This window comes from Rana temporaria, chromosome 2 (assembly GCF_905171775.1).
Source record: "Rana temporaria chromosome 2, aRanTem1.1, whole genome shotgun sequence".
NCBI classification, from domain to species: Eukaryota; Metazoa; Chordata; class Amphibia; order Anura; family Ranidae; genus Rana; species Rana temporaria.
The window spans coordinates 99324902-99348205 of NC_053490.1; the positions used below are offsets into that span (position 1 = coordinate 99324902).

A 23304-nucleotide genomic window follows, 5' to 3' on the forward strand; every position below is an offset into this window, starting at 1 on the left:
AGGTAGCACCGATGAGGTGGCACTGATAGGCGGCGCTGGTATGCGGCACTGATGGGCGCTGGTATGCGGCACTGATGGGCACTCATGGGCGGCACTGAAGGGCACTCATGGGCGGCACTGAAGGGCACTCATGGGCGGCACATATGGGTGGCACTGATGGGTACTTATGGGTGGCACTGATGGGTACTTATGGGTGGCACTGATGGGCACTGTGGGGTGGCACTGATGGACACTGAGGGGTGGCACTCCATGTTGCCAATCAGTGCCCATTTGTGGGCACTGATTGGCATCTTTTCTTTCTGTTTTTTATTTTATTTATATTTTTTACAATTTTTTATTTTTTTTTGCCCTTTTTTTTTTTATTCTCTGGCGATTCGAGGGGGCGATCCGAGGGGGGGCTGCGCTCATAAACAATCAGCGCGAACCCCCCCTGTCAGGAGAGCCGCCGATCAGCTCTCCTCTACTCGCGTCTGTCAGACGCGAGTGAGGAAGAGCCATCAACGGCTCTTCCTGTTTACATCGTGATCAGCCGTCATTCGACACGGCTGATCACGTGGTAAAGTGTCTCTGTGAGAGACACTTTACCTAGATCGGTGTTGCGGGGTGTCAGACTGACACCCCGCAACAACGATCGCCGCGATGTGCGCCCCCGGGGGCGCGCAGCGGCTCAATATCCTGAGGACGTCATACGACGTCCAGTCAGGATCAGACAACCACTTTGCCGCCGTCAATCTGTCATTGGCGGGCGGCAAGTGGTTAACGATGGAGACATGGTGATGAGCATCCATATGAAAAATTAATCAGTAAAACTTTGTATTAGAGTTTGAAGAAGCAACTAAATCCCTGAATGCAATACAAATTAGACATGTTTCTTATTTTGTTCTTACCAACAATTATCTTTTTAAAATACGATAATATGATATTACTCTCATCTCTCAAATTACAGTACATGACTGCTTGTATAGCAAGATAGTAAATAAAAAGTATGAATTCATCTCCCAGAGTACACTCTTGTAAATTAGGTAACGGCGCAATACTTAAGCTGGCCATAGATTAAAAAATATGAACCCCCACAAAAATAAAAAATAAAGATTCCCGCATTCAAGGTCGATATAGAAATCCTCCCTGTTGTGCTAGTGTATTCTGACAGCAGGGACGCTCTAAAAATACACAGCTCGTGATCACACTGACACGTGATCACACTGATACAATGAACAAAAACAGTCAAAACAAGAAATAGCCAAATTTTGGTTCATGTACTGTATGGCTAGATTTATTCACACAACTCTATACAATTCAGACATGACTGGATTACATGGAACATATGATATAGGAACAGAATACTTACAGTAGTAATGGTTTCTGCAGCTGCCACCATGTCTGCTAATCCAGCACTCACAATGTGCTCCTCGAGGTCCTTTAACATTGGCTCAATTCCACTCGGAACTTTATCCATGAGAGAAAACATTAAGTGCAACTCTATAGAGAGACCAGAGAAGAGCTTTAGCCCAGATGGGATCATCCTTCCAAACACACACAAACCAATATAAAAATGTGTCCGATACAAAACAAAAACTCACAAGTGTAGATATAAACCAGGAAAAAAGAGTCCATCAGTAAAAATTGGAGTCAATGTATCAGTTATGTTGCCCAAGACCTGAATATCACAGATTTTGGCAACAAATTCACTTACCTGTGTATTTGTTTTGTGAAATGAAATCCTCAGATTTTCAGACATTTACAGTGAAGGGAAAAAGTATTTGACCCCCTGCTGATTTTTTACGTTTGCTCACTGACAAAGAAATGATCAGTCTATAATTTTAATGGTAGGTTTATTTTAACAGTAAGGGACAGAACAACAAACAAATCAAGAAAAACTAATAGTATTTTGAGGTAAGTATTTGACCCCTTTGCCAAACATGACTTGGTGGCAGAACCCTTGGCAATCACAGAGGTCAGACGTTTCTTGTAGTTGGCCACCAGGTTTGCACACAACTCAGGAGGGATTTTGTCCCACTCCTCTTTGCAGAACCTCTCCAAGTCATTAAGGTTTTGAGGCCGACCTTTGGTAACGTGAACCTTCAGCTGAGATAAGTTGACAACCTGACTAAAAAAATATTTTGAGGAAATAAACGAATAAAACCGCCACTGGAAAACTAAGTAGCCATGGACAGCTATCAAATGTGACCAGTCTTACAAAAACTAAATCCATAAACCTGTTTAATATTGATAATATGAATATTTAGCTGTATTTCATATTTGAGTTTCTATGTTGTTTGCATCCAATCTGGCAGAAATCAACTACAAGTAATAGGCATTTTTTAATAGATAAGTTGTTATGAAAACAAAATCATCAGTGCTGGTGGAAAATCTCACTGAACTGGACCAAACTGATATTTTCTTTGTTGTGTTAAAAATGTTTTCAAAGAAAATACTATTTTTAGAGCCCATTCACACTGGGGCAACTTGGGATCAGACTTGAAGTCGCCCCAAGTCGCGCTGTTGAGAAAAGCAATTGAAGTGAATGGAGCCGTCTTAATGTACACTACTGCAGTCGCTCCGACTTCAGAAAAGGTTCCTGTACTACTTCAATCCGACTTCTAGGCGACTTGTACCCATTGATTTCAATGGAAGTCGCCTCAGAAGTCGGATCACTGTCTTAACAGAAGCAACTTTACAGGAAGATAACATACATTTCTCAAACAAACCCCCCCCCCTCCCCCCCCAGAGCTGATTCTTGTTTGATTGGCCTCTGGAAAGGCTCCTGTCCTGGAAGCAACTTGAAGTTGCCTTGTAAGTTGCCCTAATGTCACGCTGTGATTCATACTCAAGTCGTGTCCAAGTTGCCTCCCAAAGTCACGCTGGAAGTCGTGTTGCCCCTGTGCGACTGGAGTCTAAGCCATTAAATCTAAAATGTAACATTTATTGTTACCTGTATGGCTTGTATATAAGAAATGCATTATTTTGTTCAAAATGCTCTGCTACTGCCATTTCTGCATTCTCAAACACCATTACTGTCCACATATGGCGCTATATATTTTGATGAATACCGTGAACAGAGCACACAAGATGGTTGGATGGGTGGTCGGTGGGCATTAGGAGACAGTGATGCATTTCGTGAAGTCAAGGACTTGCCAGGACATCCTGGCATGCAGCGTCCCCCTACTGTTGGAAACTTGCACATCTTGGGCTGTTCAGTATCCAATCATGTATGGAAAGGGTTTGTAAGGATGGTAGCACAGATTACCCAAGTAAGCCTGTTAACTTATATCCAGTATTACTGACACTGTGGGCTGTGGCAGTTTACAATCAAGGCTGAGATATATTCATCAAAGTCTGTACACAGAAATCGCACCAAAAAAGCTAAATGTGCTTATGTTTAAAACACAGCACACTGCAACTAACACTACTAAGTTGCCATGTGTTGTGGTGCACTGCAACGTATGTGCATTGGAGTGGCATTATCGATGAATCCTGTGGGGGGACATGTTTAATGTTGTTTGTCAGTAGCTGATGGCAACTCCTTGTTAGTGAGAAGGGTCTAGGGCAGCCTTTTTCAACCGGGGTGCCTTGGCAAAAAAACTAGAAATTGCCCAAAAACTGTATAGAAGCCAGCAGGTGGAGCCTGCCTATTAGTTACACAAAGCCACAGGTTTTAGTTATGCATCTTTACAGCCTTTCAGCTGCCAGTGTCCTAACAACCAATGATGTCATCGGTTAAAGCGGAGGTTCCGACAATTTTTTTTTTTTTTAAAAGCCAGCAGCTACAAATACTGCAGCTGCTGACTTTTAAAAAATGGAAACTTACCTGTCCAGCGCGCCGGCTATGTCATCAGCCGAGGACGAGCAATGGCTCGTCCCTCGGCTGCACCTGCCACCATCCTCGGTTAGGTAATCAGGAAGTGAAGCGTTGTGGCATCACTGCCCGGTTCCCTACTGTGCGAATGGCGTGCAGTCACTGGTCCCCGCTCTCTCCTGGGAACAGTGTGTTTCCCAGAAGACAGAGGGGCTATGGGTAGAGGCGTGGCTGCCGCAGTACTGTATTCCCGGAAGTGGGTGCAAATACCAGTACTGTACTGTATTCCCGGAGGGGGGTGCAGGTATCTGCACCCCCCTCCCCCCTGAAAGGTGGCAAATGTGAAACCGGGGGGGGGGGGGGGGCTGGGGTTCCAAAAAGCGGAAGCTACATTTTTGGGTGGAGCTCCACTTTAAGAAGGATGTTGGGCACCTTCCCTTCTCTTTCAGCACCAGGGTCACCTTAGCCGAGTGAGGGAGAAACTGAGGGAGAAGAGAAACATTGGAATACTAATCAGTACTAATCCTTGTACAAAGGTCTATTTGCTTTAGAAGAATAAATCACTGCTAATGTAGAATGTCCTACGCATGTGGATGTTGCTACATTATGCAAAACTATTTGTTTTGTTTTTAATGAATGAGGTGCTTCGAGACTGAGTGGAATTTTAATGGGTGCCTTGACTAAAAGGAGGTTGAGAAACACTGCTCTAAGGAACACTTCTATGACACAAGTTCATGGTTGCTGAAGAACAGAATGAAATGCCATGGTTATAAGGCTTACTGAGTCAGCCAGCTGTAAGCAGTTTTCTTCTGACATTAGCCTTACGTCCTTGTCTGGTACTGTACGATTACGATGCATTTAAAATTTCGCTTCATTTACCTGGATATAAAAGCCCAAGTACAATTTTTGAGGAAAAATTAGAAGCTGAATTAGGTTTTAAATGTGGTCTGTGTACTTCACATGCTGTCCTGACACCCTTTTACCTGGTAACCTGCCCCCTGTTGGTGGCTTATAATCTTTGCTCTTTTGCAGCTACACTGGCCAAAGAATCTTTAGCATCTGCACACAATACCTGTTTCCACCCTCTAGCTGCAACACCACTTACTTTGTCTTGAACACTGTACTGATGTAGCAGCAAGCAGGTGGAATCACAGAGTACAGAAGAGAGCAAAGGATGATCAGAGACATGGAAGGGGGAACGGTATTAGTCAACTTTTGTTTTTAGAGGCAGAGTAGCATTTTGTGGGAAAGTCAAGTTAAAAGGTGCACTTATTCTTTACATTAAGAATACAAGTTTACTGGTCAATACTTACTTTCTGTCTCATTGCGTTTGATCATTCCTTGGCACTCAGCTAAAATGGTTTCTTTGAAAGATGTCACCAGAGCATTAACGCAGCACTCCATGAGCTGTAATTTGGAGCATATGAATTAAAATAAGTATTTATAAAAGTACTTTATAAAAGTCTGTGTGAACAGGAGCACTTAAAACACTTCTAAAGCCTATTTTATACATTTTTTTGTTAGTTGTGGATATTGTAGTGGGAGGTTAGAACCCCTGTCAGGTTTATATTTCTGAAAACAAAGAAGAGAAATGGGCAGCTTGCAAAATGAAAACATACAATACTCAAAGAGACCAACAAAAAAAAATATTGCAGCGCCTCCAAATAAAGAATATTACCAGCTTAAAGCATGTGCTATAAAACACAGAATTCATGATGTGCAAAAAGCATTTGCTATATTTAAAATTGATAAAAAATAAAAATCGGTGTAAAAAAAGTCCAATATAAAAAAGTCCAAAATATGTGATGAATATCACCGCACAGAAACGGTCTTCCAAAAGCTAATGGAAATCCTCTCCACCATGCATTAGCAACAGAGTTAAAATGCACTCACCAACATTAAAGCTGCCAGAGGAAAGCTGCCACATACGTGTTTGAGTCAACAGGATCCCTCACACGTGATCAACCAGCTCCATTCTCACAATGGGGACACCCGCAGTACCGCTTCTTATCAAGAGAGTGCAGCCAGTTTCAGTGGCAGTGAGATGTCAGAGTGTAGCTCCTGCCCCAAAATGTTTCATGCAAATGCAAGTCTTTAGGGGACGCTAGTTGGGGCAGGAGCTACATGCTGACGTCTTGCTGTCACTTCCATGCTTGGAACTGGCAGCTCCCTTTTGGTGAGAAGTGGCCTGTGGGGTGTCCCCACTGTGAGAATGGAGCCGGTTGACCACATGTGAAGGATCCTGCTGACACAAACGCATATGTTGCTGCGTTCCTCTGGCAACTTTAATGTTGGTGAGTGCATGTTAGCTCTGTTCATACTTTAGACCCCTTTCACACTGGTGCCGCCCATAGTGTCAGCAGTAAAATAGTGGTAAAACACCGCTATTTTACTGTCGGATTTGCGGCGCATTTTGGCCGCTAGCTGGGTGCTTTTAACCCCCGCTAGCGGCCAAGAAATCGTTAATACCGCCCGTAATGCGCCGCTACAGCAGAACGGCAGTGGGCAGGAGCGCATTAGCAGTGGTGAGTTCACCGCTGCTAATGCGCTCCAAAGAAGCTGCTGGCAGGACTTTTTCTGATGCCCTGCCAGCGCACCGCTCCAGTGTGAAAGCCCTCGGGCTTTTACACTGGTGTGTGAGAAGCAGCTGTTTAAGGGCAAATTGCAGGCACTATTTTTAGCGTTATAGCGCCTGCAAAACGCCCTCAGTGTGAAATGGGTCTTACAGTGACCAGATTATTAGAGAAGTATAAGGGTTGTCATTGCTGATACCCTTCTAAAAATGATTGTAGTCTGGCTGTGTCCAGCATGAAGTCACAGACCAGGAAAATACATGCTGTAAATGAGTGTGAAGCATATGCTTCAGTGTAATTCTCCCTGCTTGTTTTAGTTATATTGTGTGTGTTAGAGGTAAAAAGGGTTCATGTGTTACAGGCTGATTGATATGTTAATGACCCTTCCTCAGCCAGCTCCCTATTTCAAAGAGTTAATTGACTCTCTTGTGTGTATTGTTCTAAATGTTTATTGATAAAGGAATGTGTCTGATCAGGTTAAACATAGCGGAGCCGAACCGGCTAGATACTGATTAGTTCAAAGAGATATCCTTATTTCAAAGGATCTGTATTGAAGACCCCCCACTGTGTGAGGGGGGGTGGAGATTGTCATTGAAACAGTTGTAACCACATATAAGCTCTGTGTTATACCATTAAAAGTCTGTCTTGTTCCAGCAGTAAGCTTGTCTCATGTGTGGCTTTTTGGGCGATCCCAGGAATATTCCTCCTCGTGGAATATTGGGGTGATTTTCATTATGGGAAGAAGGGAACGTTGACGGGGATATCATTGTAATACCGTCACAATGAGTATAAAAAAATTGTTAGAATTCCTCCTATCTTTATACTTGTAACAGGTCAATGGCTCAATGCAATGAAGTCCATTCAACAACGAAGGAAAGGTCACAATGAAGCTTGTGAGATTCTCTCATGACAGGTGTCATGCATTTACAAATACTAGAAATTCTTCCAGCACACTCACCGCTTGCACAGAGTTACATTCTTGCCTTGTCTCCAAGTATCGTTGGGCTCTCTTCTCTTCTTCTTTTAGTTTAGCATCTGCCTGTTCAGAGTGAAATAGCCGTTATAAAGAGATTCTCTTCTGGAGGACACACAGATGTCACACATTTCCAATATCATCTTACGTATTTCATGTAATTCTGTACACCGTTTTGTTGGAGGTAAGAAGGGGCCTGGGTTCGGTAAAACCTCTCTGTAGAATCTAAATAGGCTTTTTCAAAATTGTCCCGATAGATCTGCAGTTTGTATTCTGGATTTGAACAAAGATTAACTGAAAACCAAAACACAAGACGAAACCTTTTCAAATCAGGAAATCAGAAAACACTTCTACATAAGTAAATATGCTTTGCCTCCCAGTGCTGCCATGATCATGCATCAGACACGAGACTGAATGAGAACTTTGGCCAACCAATAATGATTACTGCCAGCATTGGGGATTTGCTCAGCTGAAAGTTGTTTATATACAGTATGCATATATATCTCAAGTTGTATATGCCCTGATGTGTGGTGTGATTCTCTCATTTTTTATTTTACATTGCATTCAGTGTTAAGGGTCCCTGTTCGCTGGGGAAGCCATCTTCGCTGGGAGGAGACAGTGATTATTGCTAGCAGCTATAACAGCAGCTTGCAATAATCTCATGTAAAATCTGGCAGGCTGGATGTACCCAAGTTGATTGATCAATCAACTTGGGTACATTCAGCCTGCCCATACATGGTTCGAATCTCGGGTGGTTCCTGCTGAACCGTCTATGGCCAGCTTTGCTGAACAAAGCGGTTCCTTGCTCCTCTGCAGTCAGCACCGAGATCCTGCTGTGTTGGCAACCCAGGGCAGTTTTGATTTTACTATCCCCAGTCATGTGACAGTGCTTGGTCCTACTGATTGTCTGCTAGGCCCAGACACTAATAGGTAGATTCACAAAGAGTTAGGCCGGCTTTCAGTAGATAAGCCGACCTAACTCAGAATCTACGCCAACTTATGCTTAAGTGTATTCTCAAACAGAGATACGCTTAAACATATATAAGATAGGACGGCTTGCGCCGTCCTATCTTAGGTTGCAATACTGAGGCTGGCCGCTAGGTGGCGCTTCCATTGCGGTCGGCGTATAATATGTAAATTAGTAGATACGCCGATTCACGAACGTACGCCCGGCCGCCGCAGTACATTTACGCAGTTTCCGTAAGACAATATCAGGCCTAAAGTTATTCCATCTTGTAGATGGAATAGTAATGTTAATGTTAAAGTATGGCCGCCGTTCCCGATTCGAAATTCGAAATGTTTACGTCGTTTGCGTAAGTCGTCCGTGAATAGGGATTTACGTTGTTTACGTCCACGTCAAAATCAATAGGCCCGTGCGGCGGACATAGCCGCAATGCATACTGGGAAATGTAGGCGCATGCGCAGTAAAAAAAAAACGTCAAAAACGTCAGGTCAAGCCCCATTAACATAAAACACGCCCCCTTAGACACATTTGAATTAGGCGCCGCTACGCCGCCGTAACTTAGCAGGCAAGTACTTTGAGAATCAAGTACTTGCCTTGCTAACTTACGGCGGCGTAGCCTAAACAGGCTAAGCTATGCCACCGCAAAGTTAAGCACATCTCTCTGAATCTACCTATAAGACCCTATTCACACCTGAACGTTTTGTAGCTTGAAGCCACAAAATGCTGGAGGGAAAAAAATCTATTATTCTCTATGGAGATGGTTCACATCTCCACTCCAAAACGCCTGAAGCCAGAAGCTCCAAAACGCCTAAAGCTCAAACAAGTTCTGGGACTTTTTTGTTAGGCAGATTTGGGCGTTTTTCTGCTTTTTACATTGGTGAACTTTTGACCTGTAACATTGTGGCAAAATCGCTGTAAAATTGCACGACTTTTTGCCTGAAAACGCTATGCTCAGGTGTGAATGGGGCCTAATAAACGGTAGCAGCTTACATGCTCCTTCATAGTTGGAAGTTCCTGGTAGTATCACTGGCTACAGAGGAGCAAAGAGCTGCAAGGAAGTGCAGGGGATGCAAGCATACCACCAGAGTAAGAGAATGTCTTATAGACCCTGTCATTTTGCCTTACTTGGGAAAGATTTACAGTGTCTTTTTAGGAATCTCAACACCTATTAGAGCCATATTAAAACAGCCTTGCTAGGACTGTAAAGAACAGTAACAGTTTTCCTAAAGAAAACGCTGATTCAGGCTACCTTTCATGTAGGTTACCCACCTCAAGGCCTAAACACCTGGTCATGTGATCTAACTAAAGGGGGTATGAGCTGACTGATCTTCCCCCTTCAGCACTGGTTATATGATGAAGATTCCAGGTATTAAAGACACATAGCAACAAAAGGAGCATGATCTCAAGGAAAGGTAATGCTGGGTAAACATAGAAAGCTTTTTTTCATTCAACCCAGCGGGCTGAACTGCAAAAAATGTACAGATCGCCGCACTAACACATGCAATGTTAGTACAGCGATCTCCCTGCTGAGCTATTGTGTTCTGACAGGGGGATTGCCCACCCATTCGGCTGCGGGTGCTGATCGGATGCTTGTTTTCCAGCATATTCGTTCCAAAAAAGCCGGTCGCGAGAACGGCTTCTGTTGAACAGGGAGCTGTACACATGGGCAGAAAGTCAAATCGACAACTGCCGAACTGACCGTTTTCGGGCCTATGTGTACCTAGCTTAGGTGTTATAGCCTTTCTTATTTTTATTTATCAACCCCAACAAAAATGTTAACAATCCTTTAACTTATCATTTGAGTTTAGTTCCCCTTTATGATGAATATACTGCTGTTATCTTACTAGTGTATAAGACACAACAATAGACAATTATATTTTTGTAGACACTGTTTTTTGGGGAGAGGGAGTAAGTGATTACCCCCCCAAAAACAAAGAAAAATAAATCTGTCTCACCCACATAAGGTTCATATACTGTAAAAAAGATTGCCAGCACATTTTGTAACACATACCATAGGATTCTCTAACACCAATAACTAGTTGGGAATCAAATGCTTCCCCTAACCGTTCCGCGTGAACCAATTTCATTGCACTATCCTGAAGACGATTCTTTATATTAGAAAATATAGATTCATTCCACGTATCCAGCATCAGCTGCAAGACAAGAAATAAAACCAAGTGAAAAAGGAAACAAGTATATCTTCTTGCACAAGAAACATTGTTTCAACCTGAATTTGGAGGTCCCTTTCACAAAAGTGGTCCAATCAGGTCCACCCGTCTGTTCTTCAGGTGGACCTGAGCGGACCCTCCATTTTCCTCTATGGGCAGTCAGATGGAAACAGACTTGTGTCCAGAAAGCAATATGTCTTTTCTTAAAGCGGTATTAAACCCAATATCAAAAATTTTACATATTGCAGCTTACCAATCATTGGATGTGGTGGCTGCATTCGTTTTCTATTGTCCGTTATTTACCCTGGTGATCCAGCCAGTAACACTTCTTGTCTTAGGGTGTCTGCATTCTGAATGAAGTAGTAAGTCAGACATCAATGGACAGCAGCATTGTTACTCTGGGGAGAGGGTAGTGTTAAAGTGGTTGTAAACCCACTCTGACATGTTTCACCTACAGGTAAGCCTAGATAAAGGCTTACCTGTAGGTGTTTGCAATATCTCCTAAACCTACACGGTTTAGGAGATATTTACCACAAAGAATGCACCGTTGTGTACGGAACATGGGCGCCATAGACAACGGCGCAGGCACACTGATAATGCCGGTTTTATCAATGGATAATGCCGGCTTTGACGGCTCCCACACGCATAGTGATGTCATCGCCGCTCTGGCCAATCAGAGCGCCAGAGCGGCGATACCCGGAAGTAACCTTCCGGAAAGATGTCTGCAACCGGAGGGGGAGACAAGGACGGCTTCGATCTAAGGTAAGTAATGCATAATGAGCTAGTATGCTAGTCATACTAGCTCATAATGGCTTTGTCTTGCAGGGTTTTTTTTTGTTTTTGTTTTTTAAATCTATTTTTGGGTTTACAACCGCTTTAAGCTGGCCATACATGGATCAAAATTCAGCTGGTTTACTAGAAGTCAGTCTACCGATCGACTTCTTTTCAACCACCATAGCTCAGCTATGAGGAAAGATTAGAGGAACTGAATTTATTCACTCTTGAGAAGAGGAGAATAAGGGGGGATATGATCAACATGTACAAATATATAAGGGGTCCGTATAGTGAACTTGGTGTTGAGTTAGTTATTCACTTTACGGTCAACACTGAGGACAAGGGGGCACTCTTTACGTCTAGAGGAAAAGAGATTTCACCTCCAAATACGGAAAGGTTTTTTCACAGTAAGAGCTGTGAAAATGTGGAACAGACTCCCTCCAGAGGTGGTTCTGGCCAGCTCAGTAGATTGCTTTAAGAAAGGCCTGGATACTTTCCTAAATGTACAGAATACAACTGAGTACTAAGATTTGTAGGTAAAGTTGATCCAGGGTAAATCCGATTGCCTCTCGGGGGATCAGGAAGGAATTTTTTCCCCTGCTGTAGCAAATTGGATCATGCTCTGCTGGGGGTTTTTGCCTTCCTCTGGATCAACTGTGAGTATGGAGTTGGGTGTATAGGATTTTACTGTGTTTTTTATTTTGTTTTTTTATTTTTTGTGGTTGAACTGGATGGACTTGTGTCTTTTTTCAACCTGACTAACTATGTAACCATGGCGGTATTTTTACACTCGATCAGCACAATAGGCAATAGACTGCAGCACTGATTTCCCCACTCTCAAAATTCAGAGAAACAGCAGGGAGGATTTCTGCATCCACATTGAGTGTGTGAAGGGGGGGGGGGGGTGGGGGGTGGTGAGCGGCGCGGTTGAGCGGTGCCGTGTCTATGGACACACAAAGCAGGGCTTGCGAGTGCGCCCACATGTGTGACCCTATAGTACACAGCTTGCACACACAGAAGAGGAAGAGTCTAGAGCATCAGCAGGGGATCCCAGAAGAGAAGGTTCAGGGCCAATGCCACTGCTGCACAGAACAGGTACGTCTACCATGGTTATTATTATTTTAGGGAAAAAAGTATGCCTTTACAACCGCTTTAACTTTCCAACAAAATGCCACAAAACAGGGCCTTCGGACTAACACCAGTATCTACATTCATGTGAAATTTTAGGCTGCTGCTCTTGGGAACCTTGGAAGATTGGAGGAGGAGACACCACAATGTTATTACAAACAGGGGTCTGATGTAAAATGATAGTCTGACCATAAGTGGATATCATGCTCACTACAAACAAGCTTTAGGGCAGTCTTCAGTATTGCTTTACACTAGGACTAGGAGAAATAAAGACATCAGGTTGTCGTTCACATCGATACATATTTAACTTGCTGAAACTATGGATCTCGGCAGCACAGATATAAAGCAAAGATAGCAAAATGTCTCACTGATCATGATTCTCATTTGGACATCTACCTGTTGTGACGCTATGCGAGGTGCGATACATGATCATAGGTACATTTCACCTCGCATACGTTCTATCATGAGAGACTGAACCGGAATCCATTCCGGGTTTTACAGCCTCTGGGCCTGGCTAGGGTTCCGGTCCGGATGTTTGGGTCCACTGGAGTCCACAATCAGCTGGACTTTAAATGTCCAGGAAGAGAGCACAACAGGGCTCTGGCTTGAAACTCAGGAAGGGACCTGAGTGAGGGGAGCGCTGAGTGCTGGACTGAAAAGGTTTGCTTTACTGCATGTTTTGTGGGTGTCAGGGACTAGCCCCACACTGTATAGAGAGGAGATCCTGTTTGTTTAGTTTAGCGCCGGACGGCAAGGATTTAATTTACTGTTTTGTTTATTTTAATCTGCAAACCGTTTATAAATAAAATCTGGCATCCGCCAGACTTAAAAGAAAGTGCCTGCTTACAGACTGTGATTTCAGAAAAGGTGATCCCCACGAGCTAATCCCTCACACGTGGTGGATTCAGCGGGCACTTTTCTGAAAATGGAAGAAATGTTAAAGGCCCTGCTACAGGCCAATGCAGCCCAGCGGGAAACCAACCGCCAAGTCGCAGAGGCCGCTGCAGCACAACGAGAGGCCGCTGCAGCACAACAGGCTGCCCAGCAGGAGATAAACCGCCAAGTCGCAGAGGCCGCTGCAGCACAACACCGCCAAGTCGCAGAGGCCGTTGCAGCACAACACCGCCAAGTCGCAGAGGCCGTTGCAGCACAACACGCTGCCCAGCAGGAGATGAACCGACAGTTCACCGAAGCTCTGGTGGAACTGAAAAAGGGGTCCGCACCTCCGGTGTTAGCGGAATCAAAGATTGTACGTGCTTCCTACCACCTGCAAAAGATGACACCGGCGGATGATGTTGAGGCGTACATGGCGACTTTCGAGAGAGTCGCTGACCGCGAAGGATGGCCAAAAGAGCAGTGGGCGGGACTATTGGCCCCATTCCTAACAGGAGAACCCCAAAAGGCCTATTTTGACCTAGAACCAGATAAGGCCCAGGACTATGAGACTCTAAAGACAGAAATACTCGCACGCTTGGGTGTCACCATGGCAGTTCGGGCCCAGCGCGTGCATCAGTGGTCCTATTCCAGCAACAAGCCACCCCGGTCACAAATGTTTGACCTGGTCCACCTCACCAGGAAGTGGTTGCAGCCAGAGACTCTGACCAGCCCTCAGATTGTGGAGCGTGTGGTAATGGACCGGTACCTGCGTGCGCTCCCTGCTACCCTGAGAAAGTGGGTCGGACAGGGGGACCCCAACACTGCAGCCCAAATGGTGGACCTAGTGGAGAGGTACAGTGCTACTGAGGACTTGATAAACCCACCTACGCCCCACTTCGGTGTGTCTCGGGGTGCAAGATCTCCCAACGGTTCGGGTAAGACTGTTCCGGGGTTCAAGAGTTTGGGGAGAGTGGATAAGACTGTTGTTACAGCAGATGAGACTGTAGGTCCTAGACCTAGAGACTGGCCAAAGAAGCCAGGAAGGTTTTTGGGACCGTTAAAAGGACTGGGGGTAGGGCAAATACGGTGTTTTCGTTGCCATGCATTAGGCCATATTGCTGCAGATTGCCCTCTAAATGATGAACCTATGCAATGTGATTATGTTGATAGGGTAAGACGCATTTCTCTGTTTGCACAGGTCGCATGTGTTGCGACAAGTCAGAGTCGCCTTGAAAAACAAATGTGCGTTATTTCAATAGATGGCAAGCCTCTTACAGCCCTGCTAGACTCTGGTAGTGTGGTGACCTTAGTCAGGAGTGCGTGTGTAGACCCCGCAAAACTACACCCCAGTTGTATTGGGGTAATATGCATCCATGGGGACACTCGGGACTACCAGACAGCGGTGGTTGAGGTTGATACCCCCTGGGGCTGTGTAACACATTCAGTGGGGGTGGTACCTTCACTGCTCCATGAAGCCTTAGTGGGGAGAGACTTTCCTCATTTTTGGAAGTTATGGGAGAGTGAAGGGAGGCCAGTAGATAGCGTTACCCCTACTGGGGAAACTCGAGAACTCTCACCAGACCCGTTTTGCCAAAGGGAAGGGCATGCTGTTGGTGGGATCGAGGAAGCCGGAGATCCTCTTCCTTTCCCTGCCATGGCTGGGGAACCGGAGGACTTAGAAGCTAGCACCCAGCTTGAGGGTAATGAACAGGAAACCTTGCCTGACCCTGACATGGAGAGTAGCCAAAATGTGGTACCCGACTTGGAGGTCAGGAGGGAGGATTTCTGTACCGAGCAGCTGCGAGAGCCCACCCTCATAAATGCCAGGGAAAATGTTAAGGTGTTGGATGGGGAACCGGTGGATCCTAATTGGGTGGTGTCCTTTCCCTACATGGCAATTAAAAACAATTTGTTATATTAATTCAGAAACACCTCCCAGACCTGATACACCCAGACCAAGTGGGCTTTGTGCCGACCAGAGAGGCCAGAGATAACACGACCAAAGTCTTAAACTTACTGCACGCCACCAACACCACGAAAACGCCTGCAGTTTTCGTAGGGACAGACGCCGAGAAGGCGTTTGACCGAGTGAACTGGCGATTTATGTTCGCGACTCTCAGGCATATAGGACTGGGACGGCAAATGATGAGCTGGATAACAGCGGCGTACACGGACCCGTCGGCCAGAGTGAGGGCGAATGGTGTGACGTCGGACCCTTTCCCGATCTCAAACGGAACCAGGCAGGGATGCCCGCTCTCGCCCTTGCCTTGACGCTTGAGCCGTTTTTGAGACGGATCAGATTGAACCCAGACATTACGGGGATAGCCATAGGGGGCCGCCAACATAAAGTATCGGCCTATGCGGACGATATGATGTTCACCCTGACAAACCCAGCGACTTCACTACCGGCCCTCATGAGAGAATTCGACACGTACGGCGAGATATCACACCTGAAAATAAACATGTCCAAGTCCGAAGCGATGGGAGTGAGGATCCCCCGGACACGACTGCAGAACCTTAAACAAAATTTCCATTTAAAATGGACGGATACGGCCCTGACATATCTCGGGACCCGTATTCCACCGAAAGTTTCGGATATATTTAAACTCAACTTCCCCCCGTTGCTTCAAACGGTTCAGAAGCAGCTAGATCAGTGGTCTGCGGGACTGCACTCGTGGTTCGGGAGATGCAGTATTCTCAAAATGACAGTGCTACCGAAATTCACATACCTACTACAGGCGCTCCCCATACGCATACCGGCGGCTTACTTTGAGAAAGTCCAATCGATGTTCGGGACATTTATGTGGGCGGGCAAACATCCTAGGCTCAGCAGATCGATACTCTACCTACCCAAAAATAACGGTGGCCTCGCGGCGCCTAGCGTGCGGATGTACTACTACGCGGCGCAGCTGAACCGACTAGTGGACTGGTGCCGACACACACAGACCAAGCTGTGGCCACATTTGGAACAGGCGCAGTGTGGCGTACTGTTAAGGTCAGCCCCTTGGTGCCAAACTATAAAATCAAGAGACGTAGACAACCACCCGTTGATTAGCAACACCGTTACGGTCTGTGCGAGACTATTTACGCGGTATCACCTAGCATCGGCTACCTCGCCCCTACGCCCGATCTTGGGTAACCCATCTTTCACGCCGGGCCTTACAGATGGCAAATTTCGCGCTCTCCGAGACTCGGGTCTTTACCAGGCCTCACACTTTAGCGACGCTGGCCGATGGAGAACGACGGCAGAACTCATGGATCCGTCGGGCCCTTACCGGCTGGATTTTCTGAGAGCGGGACAGCTGAGCCATTTTCTGCGCACGCTGGCCCCGCCCCATGGGCCTGGACGCACCCTTACGGCCTTGGAGGAGGTGTGCGGTGAATCGGAACCGCTCCCACATGCCCTGTCACTAATGCACGAAATTTTGATCACACCGCCGGCAGAACACCGGATTCCGAGCCTAGGTAAATGGGAGAGGGATCTAGACTGCCAATTTACGCCCACTCAGGTCAGTCACATACTTAGATTTACACACAAATCATCGATCTGTGCAAAGATACAGGAAACAAATTTTAAGATACTGACGAGATGGTACCGAACACCGGACCTGCTACATAGACTGTTCCCATCATTACCAGACCTCTGCTGGAGATGTCAGACAGGTGAGGGCACAATGCTCCATGTCTTCTGGTCTTGTCCACGACTGCAGACGTACTGGGGGGAAATTCGGCGGATAACGCAAATGTTTTCGGACCGTACAGTCCCAATTGACCCAGCATACTTTCTCCTCCACGTAAACGAAACTCCAACGCGAATATACAAGAAATCAGTTGTCAGGCACCTCCTAGACGCGGCAAAAGCATGTATACCGCTATGCTGGCGGTCTCCAAACCCACCGACAGTGGCCATGTGGCTGCGGAAAGTGGACGACATTAATACAATGGAGGATCTGACACTGACGAAACAAGACAGGACCGAACGATACACCCAGACGTGGAGGCTGTGGAACGCTTTTAGATACTCGGAGGAAGGACAAGCCCTTAGAGTGGAGTCTGAGCTAGTGACGGAAAGTGAACGCTGCTCACTTGACCGGGAGACTAACGGACAGGCGGAACTCCTGGATGGGACCACTGAGACCCGGTGATCCCCGGAACGGGTGAACTCCGTACTCGCGACTCTCCCCTCCCCCCTTTTTTTTTTTTTTTTTTTACCCCCCTACCCCCCCCACCCCACCCTTATCCTACTTCTCCTCTATCCCACTACCCCCCTCCCACACAACCACTCTTAATTCCTCTTTAGTCGCCAATATGGCGACACTTACTCTCTATTTAACGCTCCTTTCTCTACTGACTAACGCTTAGAAAACGGAAAAAGGGGGAACTGAGCCCACTGTTCCTTACATACGGTCGACTCCTTACCTGACTTGACCCCTTGAAAGAGGGCGAGTGAGGCACATACTCCAGAGGCCGCAGGGATGATACGGGGGTTTGGAATCTATACGGCGTGGCCTACATCTCTTTTGATACCAGATAATGCCCCCGATATACCGTCCTCCTATGTACGTATATATGTAACCCTCGTCCTTTATATTGAAGATGCAATTACTGTAATGTATGTGTTGTGGTTCATGTGGACCAGTTTCCTGCTAAGTATAAATAAAAAATTTAAAAAAAAAAAAAAACAATTTGTTATATCGAGTGATAAAACATGGAGAGGAAGAGGTAGAACAGCTACTGGTTCCCAAACCCTTTCGCAGGGTGGTGCTAGACCTGGCCCATGGTCATGTTATGGGGGGACATCTCGGGGTCGAAAAAACCAGGGAGAGAATCACCCAAAGATTCTTCTGGCCCGGTTTGCATGCAGAGGTCAAGGAGTACTGCGAATCGTGCCCCGAGTGCCAAATGTCAGCACCATCGCCCCATTTTCGCAGCCCCCTTGTTCCTCTACCAATAATTGAGGTCCCCTTTGAAAGGATTGGCATGGACCTGGTGGGGCCGGTCGTGAAATCTGCCCGGGGTCACCAGCATATTCTGGTGATCCTGGACTATGCGACTCGCTATCCTGAGGCCATACCCTTGCGTAACACCTCCGCCAAGGTTATTGCCAAGGAATTAGTCCAGGTGTTTAGTCGAGTGGGGATCCCAAAAGAGATCTTGACCGATCAAGGCACCCCTTTTATGTCAAGGTTTACCAAGGAATTGTGTAGATTGTACAAAATCTCCCATCTCCGTACTTCTGTCTACCACCCCCAGACAGATGGTCTGGTCGAAAGGTTTAATAAAACATTGAAGAGTATGTTGAAAAAGGTGGTCGACAAGGATGGGAGAGACTGGGATTTTTTGCTACCATATCTCATGTTTGCCATACGAGAGGTTCCACAGGCCTCCACAGGCTATTCCCCCTTTGAGCTTTTGTATGGTAGGCATCCCAGGGGCCTGCTAGATATTGCTAAAGAAACGTGGGAAGGAGAGGTCAGCCCATATAGGAGCATCATAGAGCATGTCTCCTTGATGCAGGACCGAATCGCAACCATTCTGCCCCTAGTACGGGAACATATGGAGCGAGCCCAGGAGGCCCAAAGGAGGGTCTATAACCGGGGTGCCAAGGTCCGTACTTTCAACCCGGGGGACAGAGTGTTGGTACTGCTTCCCACGGTAGAAAGTACGTTTTTAGCCAAGTGGCAGGGTCCCTTTGAGGTTGTCCAAAGGGTGGGGGAGGTAAACTACAAAGTCTACCAACCAGGGAAAAGGAAACCACACCAAATTTACCATGTAAATCTCTTAAAGCCCTGGAAGGACCGAGAGACTTTACTGGCCACGTCCCCGCCTCCAACAGACCGGATACCCGTGATACCTGACGTTCCCATCACAGATTCTCTGTCCGTAGCACAGCAAAGTGACGTTAGGGCATTCGTGCAGAAAAATAGAGACTTTTTCTCCCCCTTACCCGGACTGACCAACACGATCCAACATGACATAGTGACGGAACCAGGGGTTCGGGTAAATGTAAAACCATATAGAATTCCAGAGGCCCGGCGAGAGGCAGTTGCGGAAGAAATAAAAAATATGTTAGAGTTGGATGTGATCGAGGAGTCTCACAGTGAGTGGTCAAGTCCCATAGTGCTGGTCCCAAAACCTGATGGCAGTATTAAGTTTTCTAAAATCATTACAAAACCTAACAGTGTGTCCAAATTTGACGCCTACCCGATGCCCCGGGTCGACGAACTTGTGGACAGGTTGGGACAGGCTCGCTACATAACGACCCTAGACCTAACGAAAGGTTATTGGCAGATACCGCTTACTGAATCGGCCAAGGAGAAGACTGCCTTTTCCACTCCTGAGGGCTCGTTTCAGTATAAGCGGATGCCGTTTGGTCTGCACGGAGTCCCTGCATCATTCCAGCGAATGATGGACAAAATTTTGAGACCACATCGCTCGTATGCAGCGGCGTACTTGGACGATGTGGTCATCCACAGCCCAGATTGGGAATCGCACCTGCTCCGTGTACAAGCGGTCGTAGATTCCCTTAGGGAAGCACGTCTCACGGCCAATCCAAAGAAATGTGCCATAGGCCTGGAGGAGGCCAAATACCTTGGGTACGTTATTGGCCGGGGGATGGTCAAGCCGCAGACCAATAAGATTGAGGCAATTCAAAAATGGCCCCAACCAGTCAATAAAAAACAAGTGAGGGCCTTCCTGGGCATTACGGGGTATTACAGGCGTTTCATACCCAATTTTGCCACCATTGCCGCCCCCTTGACCGATCTAACGAAGGGTAAGGGGTCGGTCATGGTCAAATGGAACCCCGAAGCCGAGGGGGCATTTCAGAAGTTAAAACAGGCTCTTTGTATGGTACCCGTACTAGTAACCCCGGATTTTAGCCAGGAGTTTGTTATACAGACGGACGCCTCTGAGGTGGGACTAGGGGCCGTACTGTCACAGATCAGGGATGGTGAGGAGCACCCAGTGGTATACCTGAGCAGGAAGCTGAACAAGCACGAGAAAAATTATGCCATCGTAGAAAAGGAGTGTCTCGCCATTAAGTGGGCCTTAGACTCCCTGAGGTATTACCTACTGGGGAGGTCATTTAAGCTGGTCACAGACCATGCTCCCCTGAAGTGGATGTGTGATAACAGGGAGAAAAATGCTCGTGTGACAAGGTGGTTCCTGGCTCTACAGCCTTTTAAATTTACGGTGGAGCACAGGCCAGGGAAGCTCCAAAATAATGCAGATGCCCTCTCCCGTGTGCACTGTATGGTTGGGTCAAGTGCTCAGCCGCAGGGGCTTGAGCAGAGGGGAAGGATATGTGACGCTATGCGAGGTGCGATACATGATCATAGGTACATTTCACCTCGCATACGTTCTATCATGAGAGACTGAACCGGAATCCATTCCGGGTTTTACAGCCTCTGGGCCTGGCTAGGGTTCCGGTCCGGATGTTTGGGTCCACTGGAGTCCACAATCAGCTGGACTTTAAATGTTCAGGAAGAGTGCACAACAGGGCTCTGGCTTGAAACTCAGGAAGGGACCTGAGTGAGGGGAGCGCTGAGTGCTGGACTGAAAAGGTTTGCTTTACTGCATGTTTTGTGGGTGTCAGGGACTAGCCCCACACTGTATAGAGAGGAGATCCTGTTTGCTTAGTTTAGCGCCGGACGGCAAGGATTTAATTTACTGTTTTGTTTATTTTAATCTGCAAACCGTTTATAAATAAAATCTGGCATCCGCCAGACTTAAAAGAAAGTGCCTGCTTACAGACTGTGATTTCAGAAAAGGTGATCCCCACGAGCTAATCCCTCACACTGTCTATCATCAACATTTGAATGGAAGCCTCCATTTAAACATTGGCAAACTGATTCATGAAAAGAATGCTCTGATGCACATACAATGACAAAAAAATAGCTCAATGTTTCCACTGATCAAGGCTTACCTTTCTAACAATACTGTCTTCCACATTTGATTTCTTGTTACTTCCTTGTTTTCCCATTAATGTGATTTCTAACTGACAGAAGGGTTTGGGTAAGATGTCGCACTGTGTAAAGAACTTGCGCCATTCTACAATATACGCCTTCAGTAAAGCAGTGTCATCCTGATGACTGAGTACTCTCTAAAAAAGAAAAGAAAAGAAAAAAGATGAATATTCATCCAAACACTTAAGGGAAGTATTAAACCAGTGTCATTAGCCAGTGAGTTCTTTACATATTCCTATGCAGAATCCACTAGGGATATTCTGATGCAGCATTTTGTGCTTTGTTCCCTTTACTAGCATCTTTATAGGAATAAATGGTTAAATTGGTAACAAGCTGTAGTCACTGTTTGGCAGAGAATGTTCCACTTGGCTTCTTCAATCTTCCAAATGAAGTCTGTCAAGCCAGGTGGTGCCGAAAGGGCCACCCACGTCTCGAATTTTGCCCAGTTCATTAGAAATCATTTGAAATTCAAGGCATGTATAGCTACTATTACTCTACCCAAAAGAGATGACACTATCACCATAGTTTTCAATCATAGTGCTTACGTGGGTTTGTTATTGACCATTGTGCATTGAGTGAGACACAAACAGCTATTAACCACTTAAGCCCCGGACCATTTTGTTGCTAAATGCCCAGACCAGGTTTTGCGATTCGGCACTGCGTCGATTTAACAGACAATTGCGCGGTCGTGCGACGTGGCTCCCAAACAAAATTGGCGTCCTTTTTTCCCCACAAATAGAGCTTTTTTTTGTGGTATTTGATCAACTCTGCGGTTTTTATTTTTTGCGCTATAAACAAAAATAGAGCGACAATTTTGAAAAAAATTCAATATTTTTAACTTTTTGCTATAATAAATATCCCCCAAAAACATATATAAAAAAAAATTGTTTTCCTCAGTTTAGGCCGATACGTATTCTACTACCTATTTTTGGTAAAAAAAAAAATCGCAATAAGTGTTTATCGATTGGTTTGCGCCAAATTTATAGCATTTACAAAATAGGGGATAGTTTTTTTTTTTTTTTTACTACTATTGGCGGCGATTTTTTATGTGACTGCGACATTATGGCGGACACTTCGGACAATTTTGACACATTTTTGGGACCATTGTCATTTTCACAGCAAAAAATGCATTTAAATTGCATTGTTTATTGTGAAAATGACAGTTGCAGTTTGGGAGTTAACCACAGGGGGCGCTGTAGGAGTTAGGGTTCACCTAGTGTGTGTTTACAACTGTAGGGGGGTGTGGCTGTAGGACTGACGTCATCGATCGAATCTCCCTATAAAAGGGATGACACGATCGATGCAGCCGCCACAGTGAAGCACGGGGAAGCCGTGTTTACATACGGCTCTCCCCGTTCTTCAGCTGCTGAAATGACCGTTTACAGGGTAAGGAGACATAATAGTTAACTGATTCCTTTTAAAAACAATTAAAAATTGACAAAAATCAATCATATAATGTACCTTTAGTTTTTTAGTTTCGTTTTTGCATGTTATCCTGCCTCTGTGCTAGACAGACCAATAGAGCAGTGATGGTTTGGAAAATAAAACTAGAATCTCCCAGTACTGTGGTCATCAGGAAGTGTCCAGAACAGAGAAGAATTACAGCAACATCAGAGCAAAAACAAACAATGAGGACATGAAACCAGGACTGCAGTAAGGTAAAGGAAGCTATTTAGCTAAAAGTTTCCATTAGTAACCCTTTAAGTCAGAAATCAAAATATTAAAACAGTCATTGCTGGCTTGTTCCTAAAATAAGGGATCCAAAGTTTTAGTCCTGACCCTCACTAACCTAGAGAGCCACTGACATTGAACAAGCATGCAGAACTTCAGACATCACTGGCTGCATGTTTTTTTCCTGTCAGTGACTGGGTAGTGAAGCTGGGAACAAAGACTTTTTACTTTTAAAGTCAGCACTGGCAGCTTCCATATTTCTATCCACGCAGGTTTATTATATTATCTGAGAAGCAAGCAATATATAGCAGCATTCCTAATAGCTCCTTGCATATCGGGGAAATAGTCCTGGATTCTGTGCAGTCTAACTTCCATTGTCAAAGCTTTTTCTTATGGCACCTTCATTCCGTGGCC

General features: G+C 45.7%; 1 protein-coding gene across 2 annotated transcripts in view; it reads right to left on the minus strand.

The window, feature by feature from the left end:
• CUL5 (cullin 5) overlaps positions 1-23304 on the minus strand; it is a 74797-nt gene that overhangs the window by 25592 nt on the left and 25901 nt on the right. For both annotated transcript variants that reach the window (XM_040340586.1, XM_040340585.1), the window contains exons 4-9: positions 21180-21356; positions 10318-10459; positions 7491-7636; positions 7328-7408; positions 5110-5203; positions 1349-1479 (exon numbers count right to left, since the gene is read on the minus strand). In XM_040340586.1, the coding sequence (XP_040196520.1) occupies positions 1349-1479; positions 5110-5203; positions 7328-7408; positions 7491-7636; positions 10318-10459; positions 21180-21356 (771 nt within the window). The remainder of the gene's footprint in view (positions 1-1348; positions 1480-5109; positions 5204-7327; positions 7409-7490; positions 7637-10317; positions 10460-21179; positions 21357-23304) is intronic.